We start from the raw sequence: 22,511 nt of genomic DNA, 5'->3' as shown, positions 1-22,511 counted from the left end.
CATATTTCTTTGCATTTTCTTAGTTGGTCATTGACAATTTTTTTTTTTTTTTTTTTTTTGAAATTCTTCGTCTGCATTGATTACTATGTTATTTTTTACTTTCTATTCTTTGTTTGCAATTAAATTTGAATTTTAATCAGAAGTGCTCAATCGCATAAGACTACTAAGTAAAAATCACACGTGATGAGAAATGATTGGGAGGTTTTCAATCTTTATTTCCTTATCACATTTTTCATTTTCTTTAGATGTATTCAATATGTATAACTTAGCCACGTAGCTGGTGTATCAGTCTGTGAGAAGTAGACGAGTGAATCCTCTTTTCATTTGTCCATTAATGCACACGTTGGAAAGTGTGTAAATTTGTTGTACTATTCTGGCCGTGAGAGCAAATATTGGTCAGTCTTGCATGTTGCGGTTTATTCTTAGATTTAAATTTAATTATAATTCTTTATATGTGAAAGGGGGCTTTAGTTCTTCTCTCCATTCATGTATTTAGGCTCTTTTTGAGAATCAACAATAAGTGAGATTTAGAGTGAGGAAAGACAAATATTTTATATAGATTTTTACACCCAAACAACCTTGAAGAGAAGCTTAGACATCAGATATATATGCTCAAAATGGCCCGAGGTAACTCTAATCTATTCAAGAGATCTTCTTTTATATATTGTTTGGAATCATTCATGAAGATCAAATGTCATGCATGTTTAATGATATATGTAATCTGCTATAATATGTTAAGGGAAATGATTTTCATACCTCATTTTCTTCTTTTGAACACTCTTGTTTATGTATATCCATTAATTTTTTTTTTTTTTTTTATTCATTCAATCCAATAGTAAAACTAAACTGAGGTGTGTAAGTAAAGCAAAGGGGTGTGAAAAATCGCATCTTTGTTGATCTATGGTCGTCCCTTGATGCACATGCCTTTGAACTAGACCAATTTCTGTTTTTTTTTTTTTTTTTTCCCAATTTTTTACTATTTTATTTATAAGATCCGGATTAGATCTAAGAGCTTTATATGAGGTTTATGAATTTATATAACTTTTGTTAAGAAACAGACTTTAATTGATCGATTTTCCTAACCACTATTGTATTTCGTTTAGTTGTGTTTTTTGTCTATATTTTAGTGTTAACTTTCCAAAACCTTACCCAAATAATTCAAACTTAGTGCATTTTAATTGAATAATTATTTGAATTTTTTTTTAATAATTATCGCATATGAGATTAGAACTTATGATAAATCTAATGGGTTTTACCAATAAAATTTACAACGCAACTTACAACAAAAGCACTTTAATTTTTTATCTGTTTGGATGGGATAATTAAAAGTGTGTGCTTGTCCTGTTAGATTTTTTTCCCTATAAGTACTTTTGCATAGCTTCGCAGGAATACTTGAGGTTTAGGTGCACTTCAAAACATGTCTTTTCTTTATAAGTGCAGTTTTCATATACATACCTCATCTATTGGTAGAAAAGAAAAGACATGTCTATAGTATAATGCCACATTTTTGCTAACCACTTTTAAGTGGTGGTAATGCTAATCATCCTATTTAGCATAATTGGATGAGTTTAAATTTTAAAATTTGTATCTATTTACTACGCATATCTCCATACGGTAATAAATATGGTGGTAAGAATCACCATTGCTTGAGTGTGATGAGCAAAAATATTTCCATATTATAATTTGAAGTATATACATAAAATTGTCCTAATCCTAATCGATAGTCCTTAATTATTTGCTCTTATTCCTTATTTATTAGTAATTAACTCAAATTGCTTTTGTTTAGACTTCACAGTTCTTGATTAGGATAGGCACAATCGTTCATAAAAAATTATATAAGTGACATTGAAGAAATATGCATATTGTTTAGACCTTTAAAATGGAACTTAAAATACATTGAACCTCGTATATTTTGGTTATTTTGAGTAGAAAAATATGTGCATATCAACAGAAGGTGTATGTGTATATATATACCAGAAAGTTTCATAATAAATTTTGAAAAGTGTTATTCACACACTTCAATTTTTACTTCTCACACTCTTGAAATTTTTGCCATTGATATTTGTCAATTTATTCGACCCGACGGCCGAAAATTGAGAGAGGTGTGTGAGAAGTAAAAATGAGTGTATCGATAGCACTGCCCTGAATTATATTCAGGTAATTAGTGGTACCAATCAAGTACTATCAAAGGCTAGTTGATGAATCACCACAAGGTAGCCTAATGGTTGGGAATGAATTCCAGACCCGTATTCCACAAGTTACATCCTGAGTTCGATTCCTAACGCTCGTGAATAGCGTGATGATGGCTAGGGATGACTGAATGTCTTTGTGAGTCTTTTTGGCCCCTAAAAGAGTGGACTGCAATGGTGAAGCCACAACTAATCCTTTTTAAGAAGAAAAAAGGCTAGCTGATGAAGAAAGCAAACTGCATGTCTAAACAAAAACGTTCCATTTTTAGAAAAACCTCGCACTTCTAACGTGGAAACTGATTTTTATACACTCAATTCTACGGTCAAGAAATATAGAGAATGCGTAGGGAGAGAAAATAGTGTGAATAATTTTTTTGATCAATTGTCAACCATGTATCCACCATAGCTACCCCACCTTCTCTCTCTCTCTCTCTCTCTCTCGCATCATTTCCACGTTTTTCTACCTCTGCATGGTTGTTTAGGTGTCATTGATGAGTGCATTTCGGCTTCATTACAACATAAGAAGGTTTCAAACACATCAAACCCTGCGATAAAAATTCTCACTTCATGTCTTTGTGCTATTTCTAATGAGTTTTCATTGATTAAGTTGATTAATTTCGATACGTATTGATCCAGATCATCTTTTCTAATTATTTTCATGGGACTGGTGCTTTTATTTTTTTGAGTCACAGGTGCAACGAGAACCAGAAATTCATCTGCAGCTGCAAGAAGAGGTATCGAGATCAGACATGAAAATACAGAAATCATGTTCACGGACGAAGATATTAAACCAGTCGAGAACTTATATGGACTTGAGCGAGGTCCAAATTATATTGAAGTCGTTTGTGGCTGTACGAGCAAGAAGTACGGCGATTCTGTTGGAAAGCTGAGAATTTCCTCCGCAGGACAGTTTTCGATTACTTGCCAATGTCTGTCACCATCTTGCAACGAAGGTACTCACTCTAATCTATCGAATTCCCTGATATGGTATCGGTCCATCGGAGAGGTGCTTGTTTTAAACCTCAAATCTGCATTTCCCACTTCATTTTTAATTTGTAAGTTGCACACACACACACACACACACACACACACACACACAGAGCCCTACATTATTTTTCGATCAGTTTGCACTTCTCTATCTCTGGACGGGAACGATGAAGCTGCATGTCATGAAGCTAACTTTGATACACAGTACATTGTTGGCTTATTTCTTGAGAACCAAGTAAGCTTTATGTGCAATTAACGCAGTCGGGGTCTTACAAGAGAGGGGGAAGTTGACACCAGAGGAATTCGAGAAGCATTCTAAAGAAGGGGGACCCAGAAAATGGAAGAGCAACATCTGGGTTACAATGGATGAAGATGGTCAGAAAGTACCACTGTGGAAAACTGGGCTGATGAAATTCTACAGACATGCCTCAAACGAAGGCCAGTTAGGTTCTTCCATTCGGCGACGATGGAACATTCACAGGGATGAACTGCTGCGCTGCTTCAAGTGCAAGAAAGAACGCAGGTTTCGCCTGCGGACTAAAGAAGAGTGCAGAGCCTTCCATAACGCCTCAAGGAATAGGAGGTGGAAATGTGCTGATCATCCCTATGACAAGTGAGTCCCTCTCCTCATTTTCCATTTTAATTTTTTATGCACTTCTTTTTTATTATTTTCATGTTTACTATCTAGAAAAACTTGGTGATTCACCATACTAGTAAATGTTAGCTTTTGTGAGCCTGAACCATTGATCATGTGTGCGGAGAGATTATATTTTCACATGCACTCGGAGGATTATGAATTCGTTAACGACTTCAAAAGTGTTTTGAAATGCTTAAGGTCCCTTTGTTAACAAATCCTTGGTTCGCCCCTTCTATTGAATAAGTGAATTTTGAATCAAATGTATTGTGGACGGTATTGCATTCATACTCTGACAACATAACATGCTTAATTGATTGTCGTTAAACCATTAATGATCGTTATGTTTCTAGAAACTAGCTTGAATGATTGAAATTGCTTTTGAACAGTTCCATGGTTCACCTCTTGGTTTGCCTCTGTCGTTGATGAAGTGAACATTCAGTTTAATGTATTGTGTCTTTTGCAGATTAAAAATCTAACATCATAACATGTTTGATTTTCGGTTGTTATATCACTTTTCGGAAACTCTAATCGTACTGCTAATTAAATTAGGGTTTGCAATATCACTTAATAAACCTTATTTATTTATTTTGCATGATAAAGAATAAAGTGTGGTGATGAGGAAGAGCGTGAAACTCGGAAGAGCTGCAGGAGTTGCCCTCGAGCTTCGGCATGCCAGGGTTGCACTTCGTGCGTGTGTTTAGGGTGTCTCAATTGCCGCTACTCGGACTGCAACTGCCGCACCTGTGTTGATTTCATGCACAACGCCAAACCCTAATTAAACTCATCCCTCCTTGTATTAGCTTTAATTACCTCCTTTTGCTTCGATTTCAGAACAAGGTTATGGCTTATTTCTTCCTCCTACTATCCATGTTCATTTGATGAGTTTATGTTACACATTGTTTTTGGTACTTTTATTGCATGTTTACTTGGAATCGGAAAAAGTCGTGAATCATAGAATGCAATGAATGAATAGATTTTGAGATCAACCAGCCCCCCTAATTGATATGATTTCGTGTATTAGATTAGAGATTTAATTAAGTGTATAAATGCCTGCTTAAACACATGAAAGTCAAGAATCAGAATAACGTCGATGCTTAACTTATGCAAGTAAAATTGTGGATGAAGAGAACCCAAAACTTTAAGTTGGGAGGGTACCACAAGGGAGGTTTGTACTAGCGCCCATGTTCAGAATTAGAAAATAGACAAGGGATTTAGTTGTCTATTTCCAGATTCAGCTTTGGAAGCTAAACTAGGGGTTGCTTAGTTTAGTTGCTCACAGGCTCAAAAATCATTTCATGAAATTACAAGAAAACTTCATAAACTATATACAAATTTGCCACCAATAACAAGTTTGTGCCATCGCACTTTTTGAGTAGAACACAACGGTTTAGTAACCTCTCAAACACCCGATGAAATAAGAACAAGCTCATCAATGCATCAATACACATGCTACATAGAAAAGAGGAAGATAAATAAGAGAGAGTCTGCATATTCAGGATGAAATATGAACATAGACAAAGAACTTGACATTCAAAAATATTCGATTAACTTTCAATGTCTATCGATATTCTGTTCCCTATTAATATGGGAAGGTGTACAAGATCTTCAACCTAATCAAAATTTCATACCCGCATGAATGGTTGATGACTCTTCAGTCAACCCGCTACCTGAATCAAGGTCAGACTAAAACATGTTCTACAGAAATGCATAAAATGAGTTTTCACAGTTTGACTCCAAGAGATCAATTTCTCTTAAACCTAATGAATTGCCTAAATGGCTCAATGATATACAGAAGTGTACACCTGAACATGAAACTCGAAACGATGCACAAAAGTCTTTGAAACTGCAAGCAACCTACTGTCGTCCAGCGGACATGCGATTCCTTCCCCTTCCTCTTCGAGCATTACCAATGCTAACTGCCAAGGAGTTACCTAAAGTTCCTATGGCACTAGGTCCCATCAGCTTCAAGCCGAAAACTTTCACCAAGTATGATAGCCTACTTTCATCTCCTCCTGTCACCAGTTCTAACCCACATGCTTGTTCACGAGATATAAATGTGTACAGCTGCAATGGTATGGTTAAGGCATATTGGGAGCTGCTTGTTAGCTCTTGTTTATAACTGTCTTCCCTACTCCCAACACCAACTCTCATAAGCCCTATTGATTTTGGGTCATCTGTTGAAGGATCAAATACACATGAAAAGTTCCCAAATTCCAAATCGGGCTTCTCAAATAGATCTTCCAGCATATCATTGCTTGGTCCAACATTCTTTTGTATGACTTTCCTCAAATAGTTTTGACTACGCCTTGTGGCACGATATATGCACGAAGCCTCTCTTAGGCCACTCAGAAAGGCCCCATGCATGGTAGCTGGATGTTGCCTAGTTGTGGCCTCGCCTGCAAAGAACAGCCGGTTTCCCACACTTTCGGCGAGCAAATCATAGTCACTGCCAGATGACTGTACTCTAACATGAGAATATGAACCATAGGAAAGGGGATCACCACCCCACCTTGTACAAATGGTTTGAATTGGATTAGGTACATCAATGCCCTTAGGAGTATATATACCTGAAGTGGGAATGAAAATTGAAAACTAAAATCTATAAGACACAAAGGAAGATCTAGATGGAAGCCTTGCAAACTTACCCAAAAAATGACGACACAGAAAAATGAAAAGAAGGGAACTACAAATCAATCATTTACATAAAAACATACCTCTGAGGACGCTTAAAACTCGATGGAGCAATATTGATGGCTCTGTGCACTCAAATGTCTCTGCAGCTTCTCCCGCCACCAGTGCAATGAGAACTGGACCTCCAGATACAGTATGGTATCCGTAGAACAAAAAGAACTCTCCACGTTGATGGCTATGTTCATTGAGACATCCAAAAGTATCTAGTTCTTCACCCCAGAAAACATGAGGAAAAACCATAGCTACTTTGTTCAGCAGACCAAATCCCAACCTTTCAATTGCTGCGAGCTTTCTTTGGGGCAACTCGGGTTCAAATCTGATAGAACCCTTTTTCAGAACTCCAAGAGGAACAGTGCATAGGACCATGTCCCCTCGAAACACTTGGTCCCCTGCAATAACTTCAACCCCTTCATCTCCATACCTAATAGTATTGACAGTCCTTCCATAGAATATGGGAACTCTTTCACACAGTGCTCTGATCAATCTCCCATTACCTCCAGCAAGAAAACAGTGGTCCCCACCCATTTCATAAGGATCGTCCTGATCCCAGTAGGCAGCTGAGAGATTTGATAGACATCCAGCATTTGCATATTCCAAATTTGCAAGATGCCAATCAAGAAGTTGCTTCTCCTCAGTGCTTCTAGCAACAGAATACAACTGCCTCAGTTTCTCCAAAACTGAACCCAGAGATATATCATTTCCAAACCCACCCATTGTCTGTCGGAGTTCCATGACTTTGTCAAGCAACTTATTAAAGATGACTTCAATGTTAGAGTCAATGTCCTTATCAACAGGTGTTCCATCAGGTTTGTACAAAGGACACTTATCTCTGACCTTATGAAGCGGAATAGAAAGTTGCCTCGCCAGAACTCCAAGTGGGTTAGCATGGATGCCAGTAATGACACTGCCGCCAAGATCCACAGCAGAAAACTTTCCATCCTTCCCCATCTTTTGGGTGTAGACTCTTCCACCTGGTCGATTCCTACCTTCTAAAACAGCCACCTTGAAACCCAATTGCATAAGCTGCCTTGCAGCCGCTAGTCCAGCAAGTCCGGCACCAACAATGATGACAGACCCTTCAGTTACCTCCTCTGGCATATTAGCCATAAATGCTGGTGCAACCCCAAAATTGATGTATCCATTATACAAAAGAAAATCATAAGCTGAAGATATCAAATGTTCATAGTCACCACTCACAGTTTCTTTAATCTGCCCTTTTGAGAGCCACACTCGCACATTACTCCGCCATCTTACTAAAATATGATTTCTCACAACAATGTAATCATTCTGCTGCTTCCCACCCAACTCGGTGACCACCCCAGCTTGTTTTTCCTCCTCAAGCAGCTCATCAATGGGGAACCCGAGGGACAGTGCTATCATGGCCTCTGTTTCAGTCTCTTTCTCCAAATCCACCTTTGTTCCCTTCCTTTTCTTAAAAGTACCACCTAAATGCTTCTCTATTATATCATCCATCAAATTCTCATCATAATTGCGCAAACTTGCTTTCTTCCTTAGAGACCGCTTAGAAACAGAACCATCTGAACCCGGTGTCTCCATTACCGCCCTCTCCACGACAACTTCTTAACCCAAATCAAGTAATCAGCTCAAAAACAAATAAAAAACACAACACCCCATATTGGCATTTCATTTCAAGCAATTCCCTCACGACCCATTAACAGGATGTTTTCGGATTCTCGAACTGAGACATTGATCATCTTTACACACAAATTGAACAGAAAATTCACATATATCAATCCATATCCTCAAATCCCATGTTGTTTCTAACCCCAACTACGGTATTCAACCAAGAAAGTCACTGTTAATATCACTCAGACTGACAGTACGAGCTACCATTAATTTAAATTCAAGTCCTAATTTCCCCAATTTTGTACCCAAAATTCAATTCAGCAGTAGGTGTAAAATACAGTAGAAGTTTGTTACATGTTTAGGGAAATTGAAAGTGAAGGGCGACTCACCTGGTTGGACCGAGTTGAATCGGAAACGGGACGATTTGGAAGGGTTTGTCCAGTAGGAGTTAGGGTTTTTCTGGTGCGAGCATACGAAACGAGTTAACCGAACTGGGGGATTGGAGGGAAATAAAGGGACGGTGGGCTTAGAGAATGATGATCAACGCCGGACTTGCAAAAGAGGAGATCCACTCACGAATCGTTTGGGCCTGAACTTCTAAACAAGTTAATAGTTTTAATTAACTTTGTTCAAAAATCCCAAAAACATAGTTTTAACCAACTGAAATCCAAGTCACTTTTTATGCGCATTTATTTTCTTTACTGTTGTAGGGTAAAATCCGTCATATCTGTGTTACAACCACACCAAAATTTGATTTCCTATAAGTACCTATAAACAAAATTTATTTCTTAAAATAAATCGTTAATTAGTACTGAACATCTGATTAACCCTTTATAATAATATTCTTGTAGTTGTTTCGTTAACGTTAGTGAGCCTAACAAATATTCAAGGTTGAAAACGTTAAGTAGTTATTTGTAATCTTTTAAAAGGTTTAGATCAATTTAAAATCACCCTAGTGGTTGGGTAGTTATACGAACCTAATCCTTAAATTTAAAACCTTCTTAGGCCATTCTTTGAGGGAGGACTTACATGAAACAGGTTTACTATGTCACCTATCTAATAATACATTGCCAAGTACAAGTTTTTCTCCATATGGCAATGTATTATTGTAAGTTGCTCTTTACTTGAGGAATGCCTATCCAGAGATATTAAAAGATGGACTCAATTAGGAAGATCCCTAAATAAACAAATGCTTATGTTGTGACCCTGAATCCATGAGGTTATTATTGTCAGAATATGTAGCATAGATTCACTGCCAGGTTGCTAACAAAGAACATTACTCTTAACAAAGAGAAATTTTATTTGAACTCATATAACCCTCTTTCTACACCCAACTTACTCTCTACACGCATATCATTTTTAATTAAAGAATTAATATTTCTTCAAACCCAAATTTACTACCAAAATTACCCTCACAAACCCAATTCAAAATGTCAATTTATTTTTGCACCCATTTAAAAAATAAAATCTCAAATTACTAATTTGGTGAAATTTCTACTTGTTTATGAGAATGAAAGCTTTCGAGTTTCTACTAAATACCTTTACTCATTCTCTCTCTAAAAGAGTGAAAGCTTTCGAGTTTCTACTAATTACCTTTACTCATTCTCTCTCTGAAAGAGTGAGGATCCTCTTTGTGAGGATCTCGGGGATCCTCAAATCATCGTTTATCGTACATCGTGCGGTCAGTTTTCATTAAGTATTGTTTATATTCAATTTTAAATAATAAAAAATTACAATAATTTCTAACAGCATGATGTACAGTGAACTAATGTGATTTGAGAATCCTTGGATCCTCCTTCTCAGGCTCTTGTCACGTCAGAGCTCCCTACTGTAATTCACATAACTGCTCATAATGGAATCAATTATTAGGGCAATTTTATATTGTGTTAGTTTAAGTTTCTGAATCTCTCTCTGTATCCAACCTCCAATGTTCCTCATGTAATTCTCACCACTACTAGTTGAGTGGCTTCATCCACATCAGTTGGTTGGTTGTGTAATGGACAAGAGTCTACAAATTTTTTTGCTCACTTTGTAAAACCCCACCGAGACTTGCTAAGAATCATCTATATCTTCTTCGTCGAAATGTTACTTAGAATCTCTTCATAATGAAGTATTAAAGTCTTACACTGGAAATACATCTCAGGCGGGGCGTAGTCACAACTTGAAGGTGTTATTGGAAAGGGTATATATGGTGTGACAAAAATGGATGTGTTCTCTGTACCATCTTCTGCCCCTTCTGCAATAGCCATAATAATGCGTGTGCCGCCTCGGGAACACTCACCTCGTTCTCAAGTTGGGGAAACACTTCTTCTCCGTTGAGATATTCAACCAAGAACACAGTCCATGTCCAAGTAGAGACTTTGCCACCATCTATAGTGAAACCCAAAAAATTCATCTTCTCAGCTTCCTGTGTTGAAGGTGTGAATTGAAAAAACCTATCTTTCCAACTCTAAAAATATTTGAAATCAAACGAAAAAAAAATGAATAAATCGATTCATGCCTTAGTTGAAGGATTCAAAACCACCATACCTGGATACAAAAAACTTGTTTTCTCTACAAGCGTACTTAGGATTTTAGCGGAATGAACGTAGGATAAACATTGCTTGATGTTAGGGTTTAGTTTGGTTGCAAGTTTATTGATAAATTTTAGTTTATTTGTTAATTTCATCTTGTACTTGATAGTAATTATACAATATGGTAAAAATGATGATTCACATTTAAAATTTAAGTTGGGTGTAGAAAAAGGTTGTATGGGTTCAAATAAAATTTCCCCTTAACAAATAGCATGAACAAGGTGTTGGTTTTAGGGTGTTAGGATTTTACCCATGCGTCCAGGATTCAAAAGTTATTCCTTCCTAAATTATTGTAATAATTTCAAAACCTCATCCCTTCCTTTATTATTAAACAAATACAAACAAGGTAAAATATTGTTTAAGTTCACAGGATTTTTTTTTTATTAGAAAGTACGATATTCATTGAAAAAGAGAAAAACATACAAAGCATGAAGGATACGATGCATAATGAGTCTCGATAAAAATATTGCCGAGAATTTCAACCTAAAAAGTTCACAAGATTACAATTAATTAAATATTCTCTCACTGTGAGGAATTAATATTTAGATGCAATCTCTCATGGCCAACCTTTAATGAAACTACAAAAGCTAACATTTCTTAAATAAATTTCCATTGATGTGAAATTTACGACCCCCTACGTGAAGAGATCCATTAATATGGCACTTAAAAACGTCAATGAGGGAAAATCAACTTGCCAAATCGAAGAATTTTGTGCTATTTGATGAATTTATTTTGTTTTGCCTAAATCTTGTTATTTTCGGTTGACCCCTCTTGATAGATTTTCTGGTTCTGCTATTATGTATACCGCATTTGTACTATGTTTCTAATAAAAGTGAGATTTCACGTAATTGTATTGGTGAATGTTATATCTATTAAAGAGATAAGATTTTTGAGTCAAAATGATCCTTAAGATTGACACGATTTCTCACTCTGACCACTGAAATATAAAATCCATAATGGATAGATTTGATTCCTGATTTTGTCCCATTTCTCTACACTTTTCCACCTCGTCTTCCTCCTCCCCGAAGACCCATGTACCTTCACCGCCTCCGACCGTCGTGGGCACAGATCGAAGCTCCAGTGACTCTGCGGATTTGGAGAATCGTCAGCTAGCGCTCAATAAAGGCACCACCTGCTCTTCTTGGAATTACTCCGGCCAGAGATTAGCCACTGGCTCCGTCGAAGGAACCCCCGCCATTTTTAACTTGCGCGACCCTTGGTTGTTGTCCCCCTTTTCCTGCACCTCAAAATCCAAGGTCCCTCACTCCATTCTGCTTGAATTGATGATTTTCCTCCTTTACATATCAACAACAGCAACTGCTCCCCTTCTTCATCGCACATCAGCTGCTCCCCTTATCTAGTCACCAAATTACTCAATTTCCTCATTGAGTTTTTAATTCAGACTAAAATCTCAACTGTGTTAGTCAATTTCTTCGTCGCTGCCTCCCAGCATGCAAAAATCGTGCAAATTTACGAGTTGGTCAATTTCCTGGTCTTTGAGCAAAATTTGTTTTTGGGATTTTGATTTTCAGTTTCTCTGCAATCCATGTATGATTTGCTCTAGAAAGCCATGAATTTTCAATTATTTTCATACTGCTAAAAGTGATCGTGGTGGCTCTGATTTGTGTGAGAGAAAAGATCATGGTGGCTGGCAGGTTTGAGATTTTTTTTTTTTTTTTTTTTAAAGTAAATTAAAAAAGGCAAAAGAAATAGTAGTTTGTGAATTAGTCTGGCACTACACCAAATGTTTCACTGTTTTTGTACTGTTTAATCTAAGCCAAGTCAATTAACTTAGCTCTTAAAATTAATTCAGTTCAAAATAATTCGGTGTAACAAACACTCCTTAATAGGTTATGTAAGTAACATGTAAAGAAAGGTTGAATAGGCATTGGATTCCTGGTCAGTTTGAATTTTTTTTTTTTTTTTTTTTTTTTTTTTGGAAAACTAAGTCAGTTTGAAATTTGTATGCATGCATTTGTGTATCTTTTGTGGCAAATTTTTTAGTATAAATATCTTCCCCATTGTCCTATATTGACCACCACTAAAATATTTTATCACTTTATAATGCTTTGTCTTTATTAAAAAGTGATTGGACTAATGAACATTGGAGAGTAAAATTGGGCTCAACGTTGAGTTTTGGGCTTTAGGGTATATTAATTAATTAAGCTGGGGCTCTGATAATTAAATTCCTTAATTAATTTCAGATTTAATTAATTAATTAATATTTAAATCAACAGACTCATCTTTTTTAAAAGAAGTCTAAAGTGATGAAAGAACGCCAAAGAGCAAAACACCACTTTGAGAAGAAGTCTCCCAAAAGACGTATCCCATACTCATACATGTTGCGAACATGCATAAAGCAATTATATATACATCCATCTGCATGACATTTAGAATACAAAAAAAAAAAAAAAAAAATCAAATTCTTCTTCTGCAATCCTAAACCTTTTTACTGAGAGAACCACAAAGAAATTCGTCAGAAGTCTAGTCTTTCGGTGCCGGAATCTCGATTTAGATCATTGAATCCTGGTGAAACAGATGTCCATAGAACTACAAACACAGAGTAGGGACGAAATTCTGTTTCACGGACATTGCGGTACGCAAGCCTCGATATTCAGTTTGTCTGTTTAATATTATCTCATTTTGTTCATACTCTATTAAATTATTTATTCATATTTATTATTTATTAGCATATATAAATTTATCATTGATTGTTGATATTTATCCAACATCTTTGCAGTAAAAGAGAGATAAAATTTCATACATTTGACGAGCATTCAAAGTATTGTCAAAGTTTCCAACAAAAGAAAGAATTTTTTTTTTCTTCTCCAAGTTACAAGATGTTGGTTTACATGTAACAGCATTGGCAGGAGCGAATGTGCTCCTCACTATGCATTCAGTGGTGGAGGCAGCATGGAGTCCGCTGTCCACAACTCTAACAACTTTAAAACTCCTATATATATTTGTACGTGTATTGCATTTGACTCTATAAATATCTAGGGCAAACTAAATTACAACTTCCTCCTACTTTTTTTGTCATCCATGCCTTCCTTTTCTCTCTTCTTATGTGCAACTCTATTGTGCGCACCAAATGCTCAATGAAATGCCTCAGTTGACAAGCATTTACATATTATAGTAGTTGTTGACATATGTTTCCATAAGCCTTTAGCAGATGTTGGAAAGAATCGACAAGTTCCTACTAGGTGTTGACCGAAATAGTCTAGTGATGTCTTTTTGATCGAAATAATAACCCCATTATTTGAAATTCCTATCTCTGGCACTATATGCGTCTGAATTCAAATATCTATTCTCGTAATTTAAATTAGCTTAAAACTTTACAGCATCACAAGTAAATAAAAAATAAAAAAATCTTTTCTCAAAATGTCCATTCATCGTACATCGTGCGGTTAGAAATCGTTTTAAATATTTTTATTTATAAATAAACATAAAAAGTACTTGACAAAAACTGACCGCACGATGTACGATGAATAGACACGATTCATGGATCCCCAGGATCCTCACCAAAAGGATCCGGAGAGGATCCTGTTGGGTCCTAGACTACTACATTTCTCTAACACTCTGTAATCATCCTTGATAATTTTCTTTACGGTTAAGTTGTAGCTGTTAGCTCAGCTAGCTCAGCTAAGTTGTACTATTGATTTAAGGGATGCTGGCACCATAAACCAGTCACTACTAGGAATTTGAATTTAGGACACGGTTTAATCCGTGCCTAATATGCATCAAAGGATTGGTAAATTAAAATGCAATGAAAAGAAATTATTATATAAACAGAAGCAGTGAGGTTGCACAACACAATAATTCAAGAAGCTGCCACCGTCTACAACTTTGCATCGTCCAAAACTTAAACCTTATTGATAGCACAGTTTTTTTATTTTAAAGAAAAGAAGGGGATGCAACACGAGAACTTCCCAGGTCACCACTAGCACAATTAATTGGTATTAATTGTCAAAACACAATAAAAATAACACATTCTAATTAAGATTCTAGCAAATATTTCTCCAGAAGTTGAACGTAAGAAGTTACAGGCTGCATTGCAATCTCGCTGCTATTAACTTCTTCTTTCTCAGTCTCGTATACCACTTTCATTTCAACCAATGTCTCCTGCTCTCCGATTCTCTTCAGTTGGAAAAATGTGGTCAATGCCGAAAAATTGCGCAGTGTTAGCGCCGGCCCTTCTATGACTTGTAAAGCATATCGATAATGAGACTCATCAAGTTCCACAATCTTTTCTGTCTGTGCTCCATTGGACTCTACACAATCTGACATTTTTTTTTAATTAACATCAGGGTGTCAATTTGAAAACCTTCGCCAACTTTTCCTTAGCCACAAGGCCAAAAAGAGTTGGAAAACTTATATAAGATTGTTCAATTTAATTAGGGTACTCATGGACGGAGTGTTAAATGACAAACTGAGTGTGCGAATGACTTTCCGGTTATTAAAGAATAAAAGGAATGAATAGATGCATCAATTAGAAATTCTATAGGATCATGTATTTGTGGTTTTGCACTCAATTATATATAAAAGTGAAAGTGATTAAGCTGGAGTTCTCACAGGTGGCAAGGTTGAAGCGCAGAACGGAACCAAGGCCACCATCTCCTTCAATCACATCGATACTGCGGACACTAGACATTATCTTTGGTATGACAGTAACTGCATCCAAAGCCATAGCTTTCCACAGGGCTTCAACTGCAACGCCAACTGTCATCTGATCTTGTTTCGTTTTGACAACCATGGCTAAGCTGTCCGATCGAACCCGGAAATTTTCAGATATGGAGCAATTTGAAATATAATGTGATCGAGGTACATGGTAAGATTAATTATTTATAAAAGTTGAAAGGCATCTTTTATTCAACAAGTCCAAACAATTCCCCCTTGTTTTGCCAAAAAAAACAGAAAAAAAAAGGTCCAAACAATTCAAGAGCTGAGGAGCAACTTTCATTCATTTTTTTTTATATACAATAATGTATTTACAATAAAGAGCAGAGGTTTTTGGCTGAGTGATACAATATCAACTTATCGTCTATGAGAGTTTAAATTAATAAGATATTGTAAAAAAATTATAATTGGAAAGAAATATGCTAAATGACATTTGGTTCAAGCTAAACTACAGATATTGAACGAAAATGGTCCCAACTGCCTAGTGAATCCTATTGGTTGGACTAATATAAAACATAAACATTAGGAGGGTTAGATTATGATATTTCAATTATTGTACCATGCTGATGTTATGATATTGTAATGATTGTACCATTCAAATGTTATGATAGAGTAATGATTGTACCACAACTGTTATGATATTGTAATTATTGTACCAAGTCGGGATTTACATCATTTTTATCTTTTTGTCTTTCTGTTGGCATGATGTCTATAATAATATATTCATAAAAAGGTAAAGGTAAAACCAATTGGTTATACAGAAAATAATTCAACATCTTATAAGTCATTGCAATGTTTCTCTTTTTACCAATGTAGGATTCTTTTACCTTCATATCCTCATACGCCCCCTCACGTATGACAAAATTTTAAACCAAACACATGGACAACATGAATTGGATGATGTGGAGCCAGTGGGATAGTCAGAATTTTCAAATAATTGGGTCATAATATCAACCAAAAAAGCTTTATTGGGTCATTTCGTCGAGCACCTGGTAGGCACCTGTCTGTCTACATATGTCGAAAGTTTATGCCAACATATATCGACTACTGTTATTTGTAGAGGCTTGTCGAGGATGGATGCATGATACTGTGGAGAATCTTGAAGACTGCCAAGGTTTTCAACTAAGGTATGTCACCAAGCATATGATGTGCACAATAGAGTTGCGAGAAAACGAAGACAAATATGATAGAAGAAATTAGAAGAAGTAGGAGGAGATTGTAATTCAGTTTGTCTTAGCTGTTTATAGGGGTCAAATACAATATACAACGACCCCATGCTAGCTCGCCACTGTGTGAAGCATATGTGATCGTTGGGCTACACACGTGGGTCAACCTGCTTTGATATCCAATAGCCAAGGTCGCTCACTCCCTCATGCTTGAATTGATGGTTTTTCTCCTTTACATATCTGCAACAACAACTGCTTCCCTTCTCCATCGCACATCAGCTGCTCCCTTTATCCTGTCACCGAATTAGTCAATTTCCTTGTTGGATTTTTAATTCAGACCAAAATCTCAATCGGATTAGTCAATTTCCTCGTCGCCACAGGCCAGTATGGAGGAAATCTTGCAAATTTACGAGCTGGTAAATTTCCTGGTCTTGGAGCAAAATTTGCATTTGGGATATTGATTTTTGGTTTCTCTACAACCTAGGTATGACTTGCCCGAAAGCCATGAATTTTTCAATCATCTTCATACTGCTAAAAGTGATCGCGGTGGATGGTAGATTTCAGTTCTTTTTTTTTTTTTTTAAGTAAAAGGCAAAATAAATTATAGTATGTGATTTAGTCCAACACTGCATCATACGTTTCACTATTTTTATATTACTTAATTCAAGCCAAATTAGTCTAACTTAGTTCATAAAACTAGTCCAGTCCAAAATAGTCCGGTTGAATAAACACACTCTTATGGGTTATGAAAGTAACAAATCAAGAAAGGTTGAATAGGCATTTGATTCCTGGTGTTTTCAGTTTGAAATTTGTATGCATGCTTTTGTGTATCTTTGAAGTAAAAGAGATGAAATTTCCTCCATTTGTCGAGCATTCAAAGTTTTCTCAAAGTTTCCAACAACAGGGGGAAAAAAAAAGTTTTCTTAAAGCTACAAGATGTTGGTGTACATGTAACAACACAGGGTTTCCAAGAAAAGGTAAAAAATAAAAAATAAAAAATGTTTTCTCAAAGTTACAAGATGTTGGTGTACATGTAACAACATTGGCGAGATGGAATGCGCTCCTCATTAGGTATTCAGTGGCAGACGCAGTATGAGGTCTATTGTCCATGACCCAACAACTTCAAACATTCTTATATTTGTATATGTTTTGTATTTGACTCGATAAATATCTAAGACAAACTAAATTATAACTTCCTCTTACTTCTTCTTCTATTTTTTTTTGTCCATCCCTCCTTGTCGCTCTTATTACATGCGACTCTATTATGTGTACCAAATGCTCGATGAAATGCCTCAGGTGACAAGCCTTAGCAATCTTCAACATTGCTCTATAGTTTCTTGTAGCCACCCTTGACAAGCCCTTACATGTTATAGTAGTTGTTGACATATGTTGGCATAAGCATTTAGTAGATGTCGACAAGAATCGACATGTTTCTACTAGGTGCTTGACGAAATGGTCCAATAAAAATCTTTTTAGTCGAAATTATGACTATATTATTTGAAAATCCTGACTCCATCACTATATATACGCGCTTAAGTTCAAATATCTATTATCGTAATTTAAATTACCTTAAAATTTTACAATATCAGTGGTATAAAAAATAAAATAAAAACTTTTCTCGAAGTCTTACAGCTCTGGTTCCTAGCCTTCTACATTTCTTTGATACTCTGTAATCATCCTTGATAAATTTTTAGGGGCGTTTTGATAGAGGCGCTTCATTTTTCAATTATATTGATTAACATATGTTCCTTTTAAAAATTTGATTAAACATTTGTGTACATTTTTGTTAGAGGTACATTTGATTACCTATAATATTGGTACATTTGATTTTATGGTTCATTTGGATTTTTTGTACATTTTATTTTTTTGGTATATTTAGAATCTAAACGTACCAAAAGTTGGTACGTTTATTTTCAAATTTACCATAAAATTTTTTTTGACGATATTATTTTTTGGTACATATCAGTAGACCGTAGTACTAAATGACAAATTTACCATAAGTTTTAAATATATTTTTTTAATAACTATATGTAAAATTTTAACAAATTCATGAAAGTTTCTTATGAAAGTATTAATGACTTTTCTTAATGAAGGAAAAGACGAATTAAATTTAATAACAGAAATAAAAAGTTAGATAATGAGGAATTAGCTAAATTAATATTTTTAATAAAGCAACAAATTACAATTCCTAGGTTGTAGGAAATTAGTTGTTAGCTAGCTTAAATGGATTAATGTTAAATAAATAGAAAATGCTGAGTTAGCAACTTAGCAAAGCATTTTAATCAATTTTTTTTAAAGAAACAAATGTTTAGTCTAAACAAGTTGAAAAAATATAGGAGATTCTAATTACTCTTTTTCTTTACGATTAAGTTGTAACTGTTAGCTCGGCTAAGTTTTACTATTGATTTAAGGGATGCTGGCACCATAAACCAGTCACTACTAGGAATCTGAATACGGGACACGGTTTAATCCGTGCCTAATATCCTTCAAAGGATTAAATTTAAATTCCGTGAAAATAAATTATTATATAAACAGAAGCAGTGAGGTTGCACAACACAATAATTCAAGAAACTTCCACTGTCTATAACTTTGCATCGTCCAAAGTTAAAACCTTATTGCTAGCACAATTTTTCTTCAAAGAAAAGGAGAGGATGTAACATGAGGACTTCTCAGGAGGATCACCACTAGCACAATTAATTGGGATTAATTGGCAAAACACAATAATGATAACATTCTAATTAAGATTCTAACAAATATTTCTCCAGAAGTTGAATGTAAGAAGTTACAGGCTGCATTGCAATCTCGCCGGTATTAGCTTCTTCTTTGTCAGTCTCGTATTCCACTTTCATATCGACCAATGTCTCCTGCTCTCCGATTTTCCTCAGTTGGAAAAATGATGTCAATGCCGAAAAATTGCGCAGTGTTAGCGCCGGGCCTTTCACGACTTGTAAAGCATATCGATACTGAGACTCATCAAGTTCCACAATCTTTTCCGTCTGTACTCGATTGGACTCTACACTATCTGACATTTTGTTTCCAATTAATAACATCAGGGTGTCAATTTAAAAACATACGCCAACTTTTCCTTAGTCACAAGGCCAAAAAGAGTTGAAAATCAATATGCGACTGTTCAATTTAATTGGGCACTCATGGACGGAGCGTCAAACAACAAACTAAGTGTGTGAATAACATTTTTTCTTTATTAACGAATAAAAGGATTGAATAGATGCATCAATAAGAAATTCTGTAGGATCATGTATTTGTGGTTTTGCACTCAATTATATATAAAAGTGAAAGTGATTAAACTGGAGTACTCACAAGTGGCAAGGTTGAAGAGCAGAACGGAACCAAGGCCACCATCTCCTTCAATCACATCAATACTGCGGACTATACTAGACATTATCTTTGGTATGACATTAACTGCATCCAAAGCCATAGCTTTCCACAGGGCTTCAACTGCAACACCAACTGTTATCTGATCTTGTTTCGTTTTGACAACCATGGCTAAGCTGTCCGATGGAACCCGGAATTTTTCAGATATGAAGCGATTTGAAATATAATGTGATCGAGGTAAATGAGTGAGATTACTTATTTATAGGAGTTGAGAGGCATATTTGATTCAATAAGTCCAAACAATTCAGGAGCTGAGGAGCAATTTTATTCATTTTTAATACAATAATGTATTTACACGAAACGGCAGAGAATTTTAGTTAAGTGATACAATATCAACTTGTTGTCCAAGAGAACTAAATATAATATTATATTGTAACGAAAATTATAAGTGGAGAGAAATAGCACTACACTGTATACTGAGTGGCATTCTTTTTTTCTTTTTTTTTCGGTAACAAAAAGTTTAGGAGGAGGGAAGCCTGCCCCATCTCAGTGCAAGAGCATTAACATAAGCAAGACTTACAAAGAGGTTCTTAGCACTTGTAGTTTTTACAGATCGCCCATCAAGAGAGATTGCTGGTAGCAGGATTCAAACTTAGATTTGATTTAGCAAAGAGAATGATCATTACCAACTCAATCATTGACATTCAGTTCAAGCTAAATTACATATATTATACGAAAACGGTCCAACGTCGCAGTGAATACTATTGATTTCACTAATATCAAGCATAAACATTCCGGGGGGTTAGATTAGATATTGCAATTATTGTACCATGTAAATGTTATGATATTGTAATGATTGTACCACAAATGTTATAATATTGCCAAGTTTATATATATACTCATATTCGACTTATTTGACTTCTCTGATGTCCTTAATTATGGTCGTTGGCATTTGGCAGCATATGGGTGCAGTTAGGATTTACACCTTGTTTATCCTTTTTTTTTTTTTTTTTTTTTTTTTTAATTTAATTTTTTTTGTTTCTTGTATGTTCGTGCTTCGTTAATTGGAGAGAACGGAAAAATTGGAAAAGAAAAAAACAGTTAACATAAACAGTAATGGGTGAGAAAAAAATATATTGTTGGATTCACAAGACAATATGTATTATGGGACGAAATTTTTTCTTGTCTAAAATTGATTGTATTAATTTTGTTGATCTTATCGTTCGCAAAGTTTCAAATTCGTTATAAATATTGTGAAAAATTCATTTCATATACATATAGAACAATACTTGACTATTCAAATATGAGTATGGGCTCCTACTTAAAACTCTTAGTGTTTTAATCACAGAGTTTTGTGCTTATAATTAGAACCGTTCATACTATGAATCACACTGTAAAGATCATCTCTGCAAAAAATAAATTAAAACTAAGGTCGTCTAGTCAATCTATTGTAGCAAATACATAGACGGTCCATAATGCTTTTACCAATACTGTTCATTTGTTTTTAAACAGTTTGATAACTAAACGACCTTAGTTTTAATTGATTTTTTGCAGAGCCGATCTTTATAGGGTGATTTATAATATCAACGGTTCTGATTATAAACACGAAGTTTTATAAATTGACAATGAACAATTTTGAGAAATTTTAAGTAGAAATTTCTACACATCTTTGAGTATTCTTCATACATATATATCAGTGGTTATGGTATCATTGAATACATTTCCTTTTAATGTTATATATTCCTTGCATGGTGAATCCAAATGCTAATTGATATGTGATCAATATTTTAGCAATAATGCCGTCAATTTTCTTATTTAATTAACTAAAAACAAAGAAATACTATAGAATCATTAATAATGCTATGTAACTCGAGAAAATTACATCTTGTCAGACTTATTACCATAATTAAATTACAACTATCATATTCATACCGAACTAACCCTAATCTAATAGGCAAGGAATCCAAAACCTTAACTTACAAGAAAAACCTAAATACAAATATCCTTAAATTATTAAACCAACAGGCTAAGTAATTGAAATTCCCAACACCTTCTCGTCAAACTCATGGTGATCATGAGTTTGCCAACAATAAAATCAACCGGCAAATACGTGCAGATTCCGTTAGGCGGAAAGAGAACACGAACAACAACTAATCAAGCAATTCTAGCGAGCAAACAAGTAATCAATCTACAGCAACCAGCAAGTGTGCAAGATAATTACATACGGCGGACAAATGGACAACAATCAATGGCAAACAACAATGTCAGATAACAAACAAGCAGCAGATTCAGTAGACACTAAACAAACGAGATTCAAATATACCAACTGCAATAACAAACAAACAGACGATCCAATTATAGCTGCGTAAACATTGTCAGGAATACTAGCAACATCACTCGAGCTGTCATTAGTCCAAGCGCGAGCGAGCATTGTAGTGATGAGCAGCAGACCTCATCCTGAATTCACCTATGTGGGCCTAAAACTAACCATGGGCTTAACAAAAAAAGGTAGCCCCAACACCTTGTAAATCTTTCTTTTTTTTTCCTTTCACAACACTGTTGACAAAGTTCTATGAGAACCTCGTTCATAACATGGATGAACCGACACTTAAATCACTTTAATAATGATAGACTTATAGTCAGTGCTAACTGTTAGACAAATAAGGAATAT

The 22,511-nt window shown here is 35.3% G+C and overlaps 4 protein-coding genes and 1 long non-coding RNA gene across 6 annotated transcripts; 1 reads left to right on the top strand and 4 right to left on the bottom strand.

Moving 5' to 3' along the window:
• Positions 1–491: 491 nt before the first annotated feature.
• On the top strand, positions 492–4,727 carry LOC137715433 (protein ULTRAPETALA 2). 2 transcript variants are annotated; one of them, XM_088690743.1, is made up of 4 exons: positions 492–627; positions 2,882–3,142; positions 3,438–3,789; positions 4,414–4,727. In XM_088690743.1, exons 1-4 carry the CDS (start codon positions 609–611, stop codon positions 4,586–4,588), a joined length of 807 nt encoding a protein of 268 aa, XP_088546869.1. In that variant the 5' UTR covers positions 492–608; the 3' UTR covers positions 4,589–4,727. The 2 variants fall into 2 exon arrangements, with proteins under 2 accessions (XP_088546869.1, XP_068310868.2); XM_068454767.2 differs by lacking the exon at positions 492–627 and adding an exon at positions 2,600–2,715.
• Positions 4,728–4,889: 162 nt separating this feature from the next.
• LOC148697798 (uncharacterized) lies at positions 4,890–8,691 on the bottom strand. Its single transcript, XR_015960541.1, has 2 exons — positions 8,481–8,691; positions 4,890–5,262 (listed from the first exon to the last, which is right to left on the bottom strand). It is a non-coding gene; the product is annotated as an uncharacterized LOC148697798 (long non-coding RNA).
• On the bottom strand, positions 5,337–8,486 carry LDL2 (LSD1-like2). Its single transcript, XM_088690742.1, has 2 exons — positions 6,528–8,486; positions 5,337–6,380 (listed from the first exon to the last, which is right to left on the bottom strand). The coding sequence occupies exons 1-2, from the start codon at positions 8,059–8,061 to the stop codon at positions 5,668–5,670; spliced, it is 2,247 nt and encodes a 748-aa protein (XP_088546868.1). The 5' UTR covers positions 8,062–8,486; the 3' UTR covers positions 5,337–5,667.
• A 5,763-nt stretch (positions 8,692–14,454) lies between the features above and the next one.
• On the bottom strand, positions 14,455–15,581 carry LOC137714530 (phytohormone-binding protein CSBP-like). The gene is made up of 2 exons (XM_068453723.2): positions 15,237–15,581; positions 14,455–14,944 (listed from the first exon to the last, which is right to left on the bottom strand). The coding sequence occupies exons 1-2, from the start codon at positions 15,415–15,417 to the stop codon at positions 14,661–14,663; spliced, it is 465 nt and encodes a 154-aa protein (XP_068309824.2). The 5' UTR covers positions 15,418–15,581; the 3' UTR covers positions 14,455–14,660.
• Positions 15,582–19,196: 3,615 nt separating this feature from the next.
• On the bottom strand, positions 19,197–20,036 carry LOC137714531 (phytohormone-binding protein CSBP-like). The gene is made up of 2 exons (XM_088690224.1): positions 19,826–20,036; positions 19,197–19,529 (listed from the first exon to the last, which is right to left on the bottom strand). The coding sequence occupies exons 1-2, from the start codon at positions 20,007–20,009 to the stop codon at positions 19,246–19,248; spliced, it is 468 nt and encodes a 155-aa protein (XP_088546350.1). The 5' UTR covers positions 20,010–20,036; the 3' UTR covers positions 19,197–19,245.
• Between the last annotated feature and the right edge of the window lie 2,475 nt (positions 20,037–22,511).

This window comes from Pyrus communis, chromosome 3 (assembly GCF_041283825.1).
Source record: "Pyrus communis isolate YQ-2024b chromosome 3, ASM4128382v1, whole genome shotgun sequence".
Classification (NCBI taxonomy): domain Eukaryota; kingdom Viridiplantae; phylum Streptophyta; class Magnoliopsida; order Rosales; family Rosaceae; genus Pyrus; species Pyrus communis.
Note: the sequence above shows the minus strand (reverse complement) of the source record. Positions and strands in the feature narration are given on the sequence as shown.

Coding starts and splice junctions, on each gene's coding strand:
- LOC137715433 (XM_088690743.1), top strand. Junction 3,143..3,437: donor GTCACCATCTTGCAACGAAG/GTACTCACTCTA, acceptor CAATTAACGCAG/TCGGGGTCTTACAAGAGAGG. Junction 3,790..4,413: donor GCTGATCATCCCTATGACAA/GTGAGTCCCTCT, acceptor TGCATGATAAAG/AATAAAGTGTGGTGATGAGG.
- LDL2 (XM_088690742.1), bottom strand. CDS start 8,061: ATGGAGACACCGGGTTCAGATGGTTCTGTTTCTAAGCGGTCTCTAAGG. Junction 6,381..6,527: donor AGTTTTAAGCGTCCTCAGAG/GTATGTTTTTAT, acceptor TTCCCACTTCAG/GTATATATACTCCTAAGGGC.
- LOC137714530 (XM_068453723.2), bottom strand. CDS start 15,417: ATGGTTGTCAAAACGAAACAAGATCAGATGACAGTTGGCGTTGCAGTT. Junction 14,945..15,236: donor GCGCTTCAACCTTGCCACCT/GTGAGAACTCCA, acceptor AAAAAATGTCAG/ATTGTGTAGAGTCCAATGGA.
- LOC137714531 (XM_088690224.1), bottom strand. CDS start 20,009: ATGGTTGTCAAAACGAAACAAGATCAGATAACAGTTGGTGTTGCAGTT. Junction 19,530..19,825: donor GCTCTTCAACCTTGCCACTT/GTGAGTACTCCA, acceptor ACAAAATGTCAG/ATAGTGTAGAGTCCAATCGA.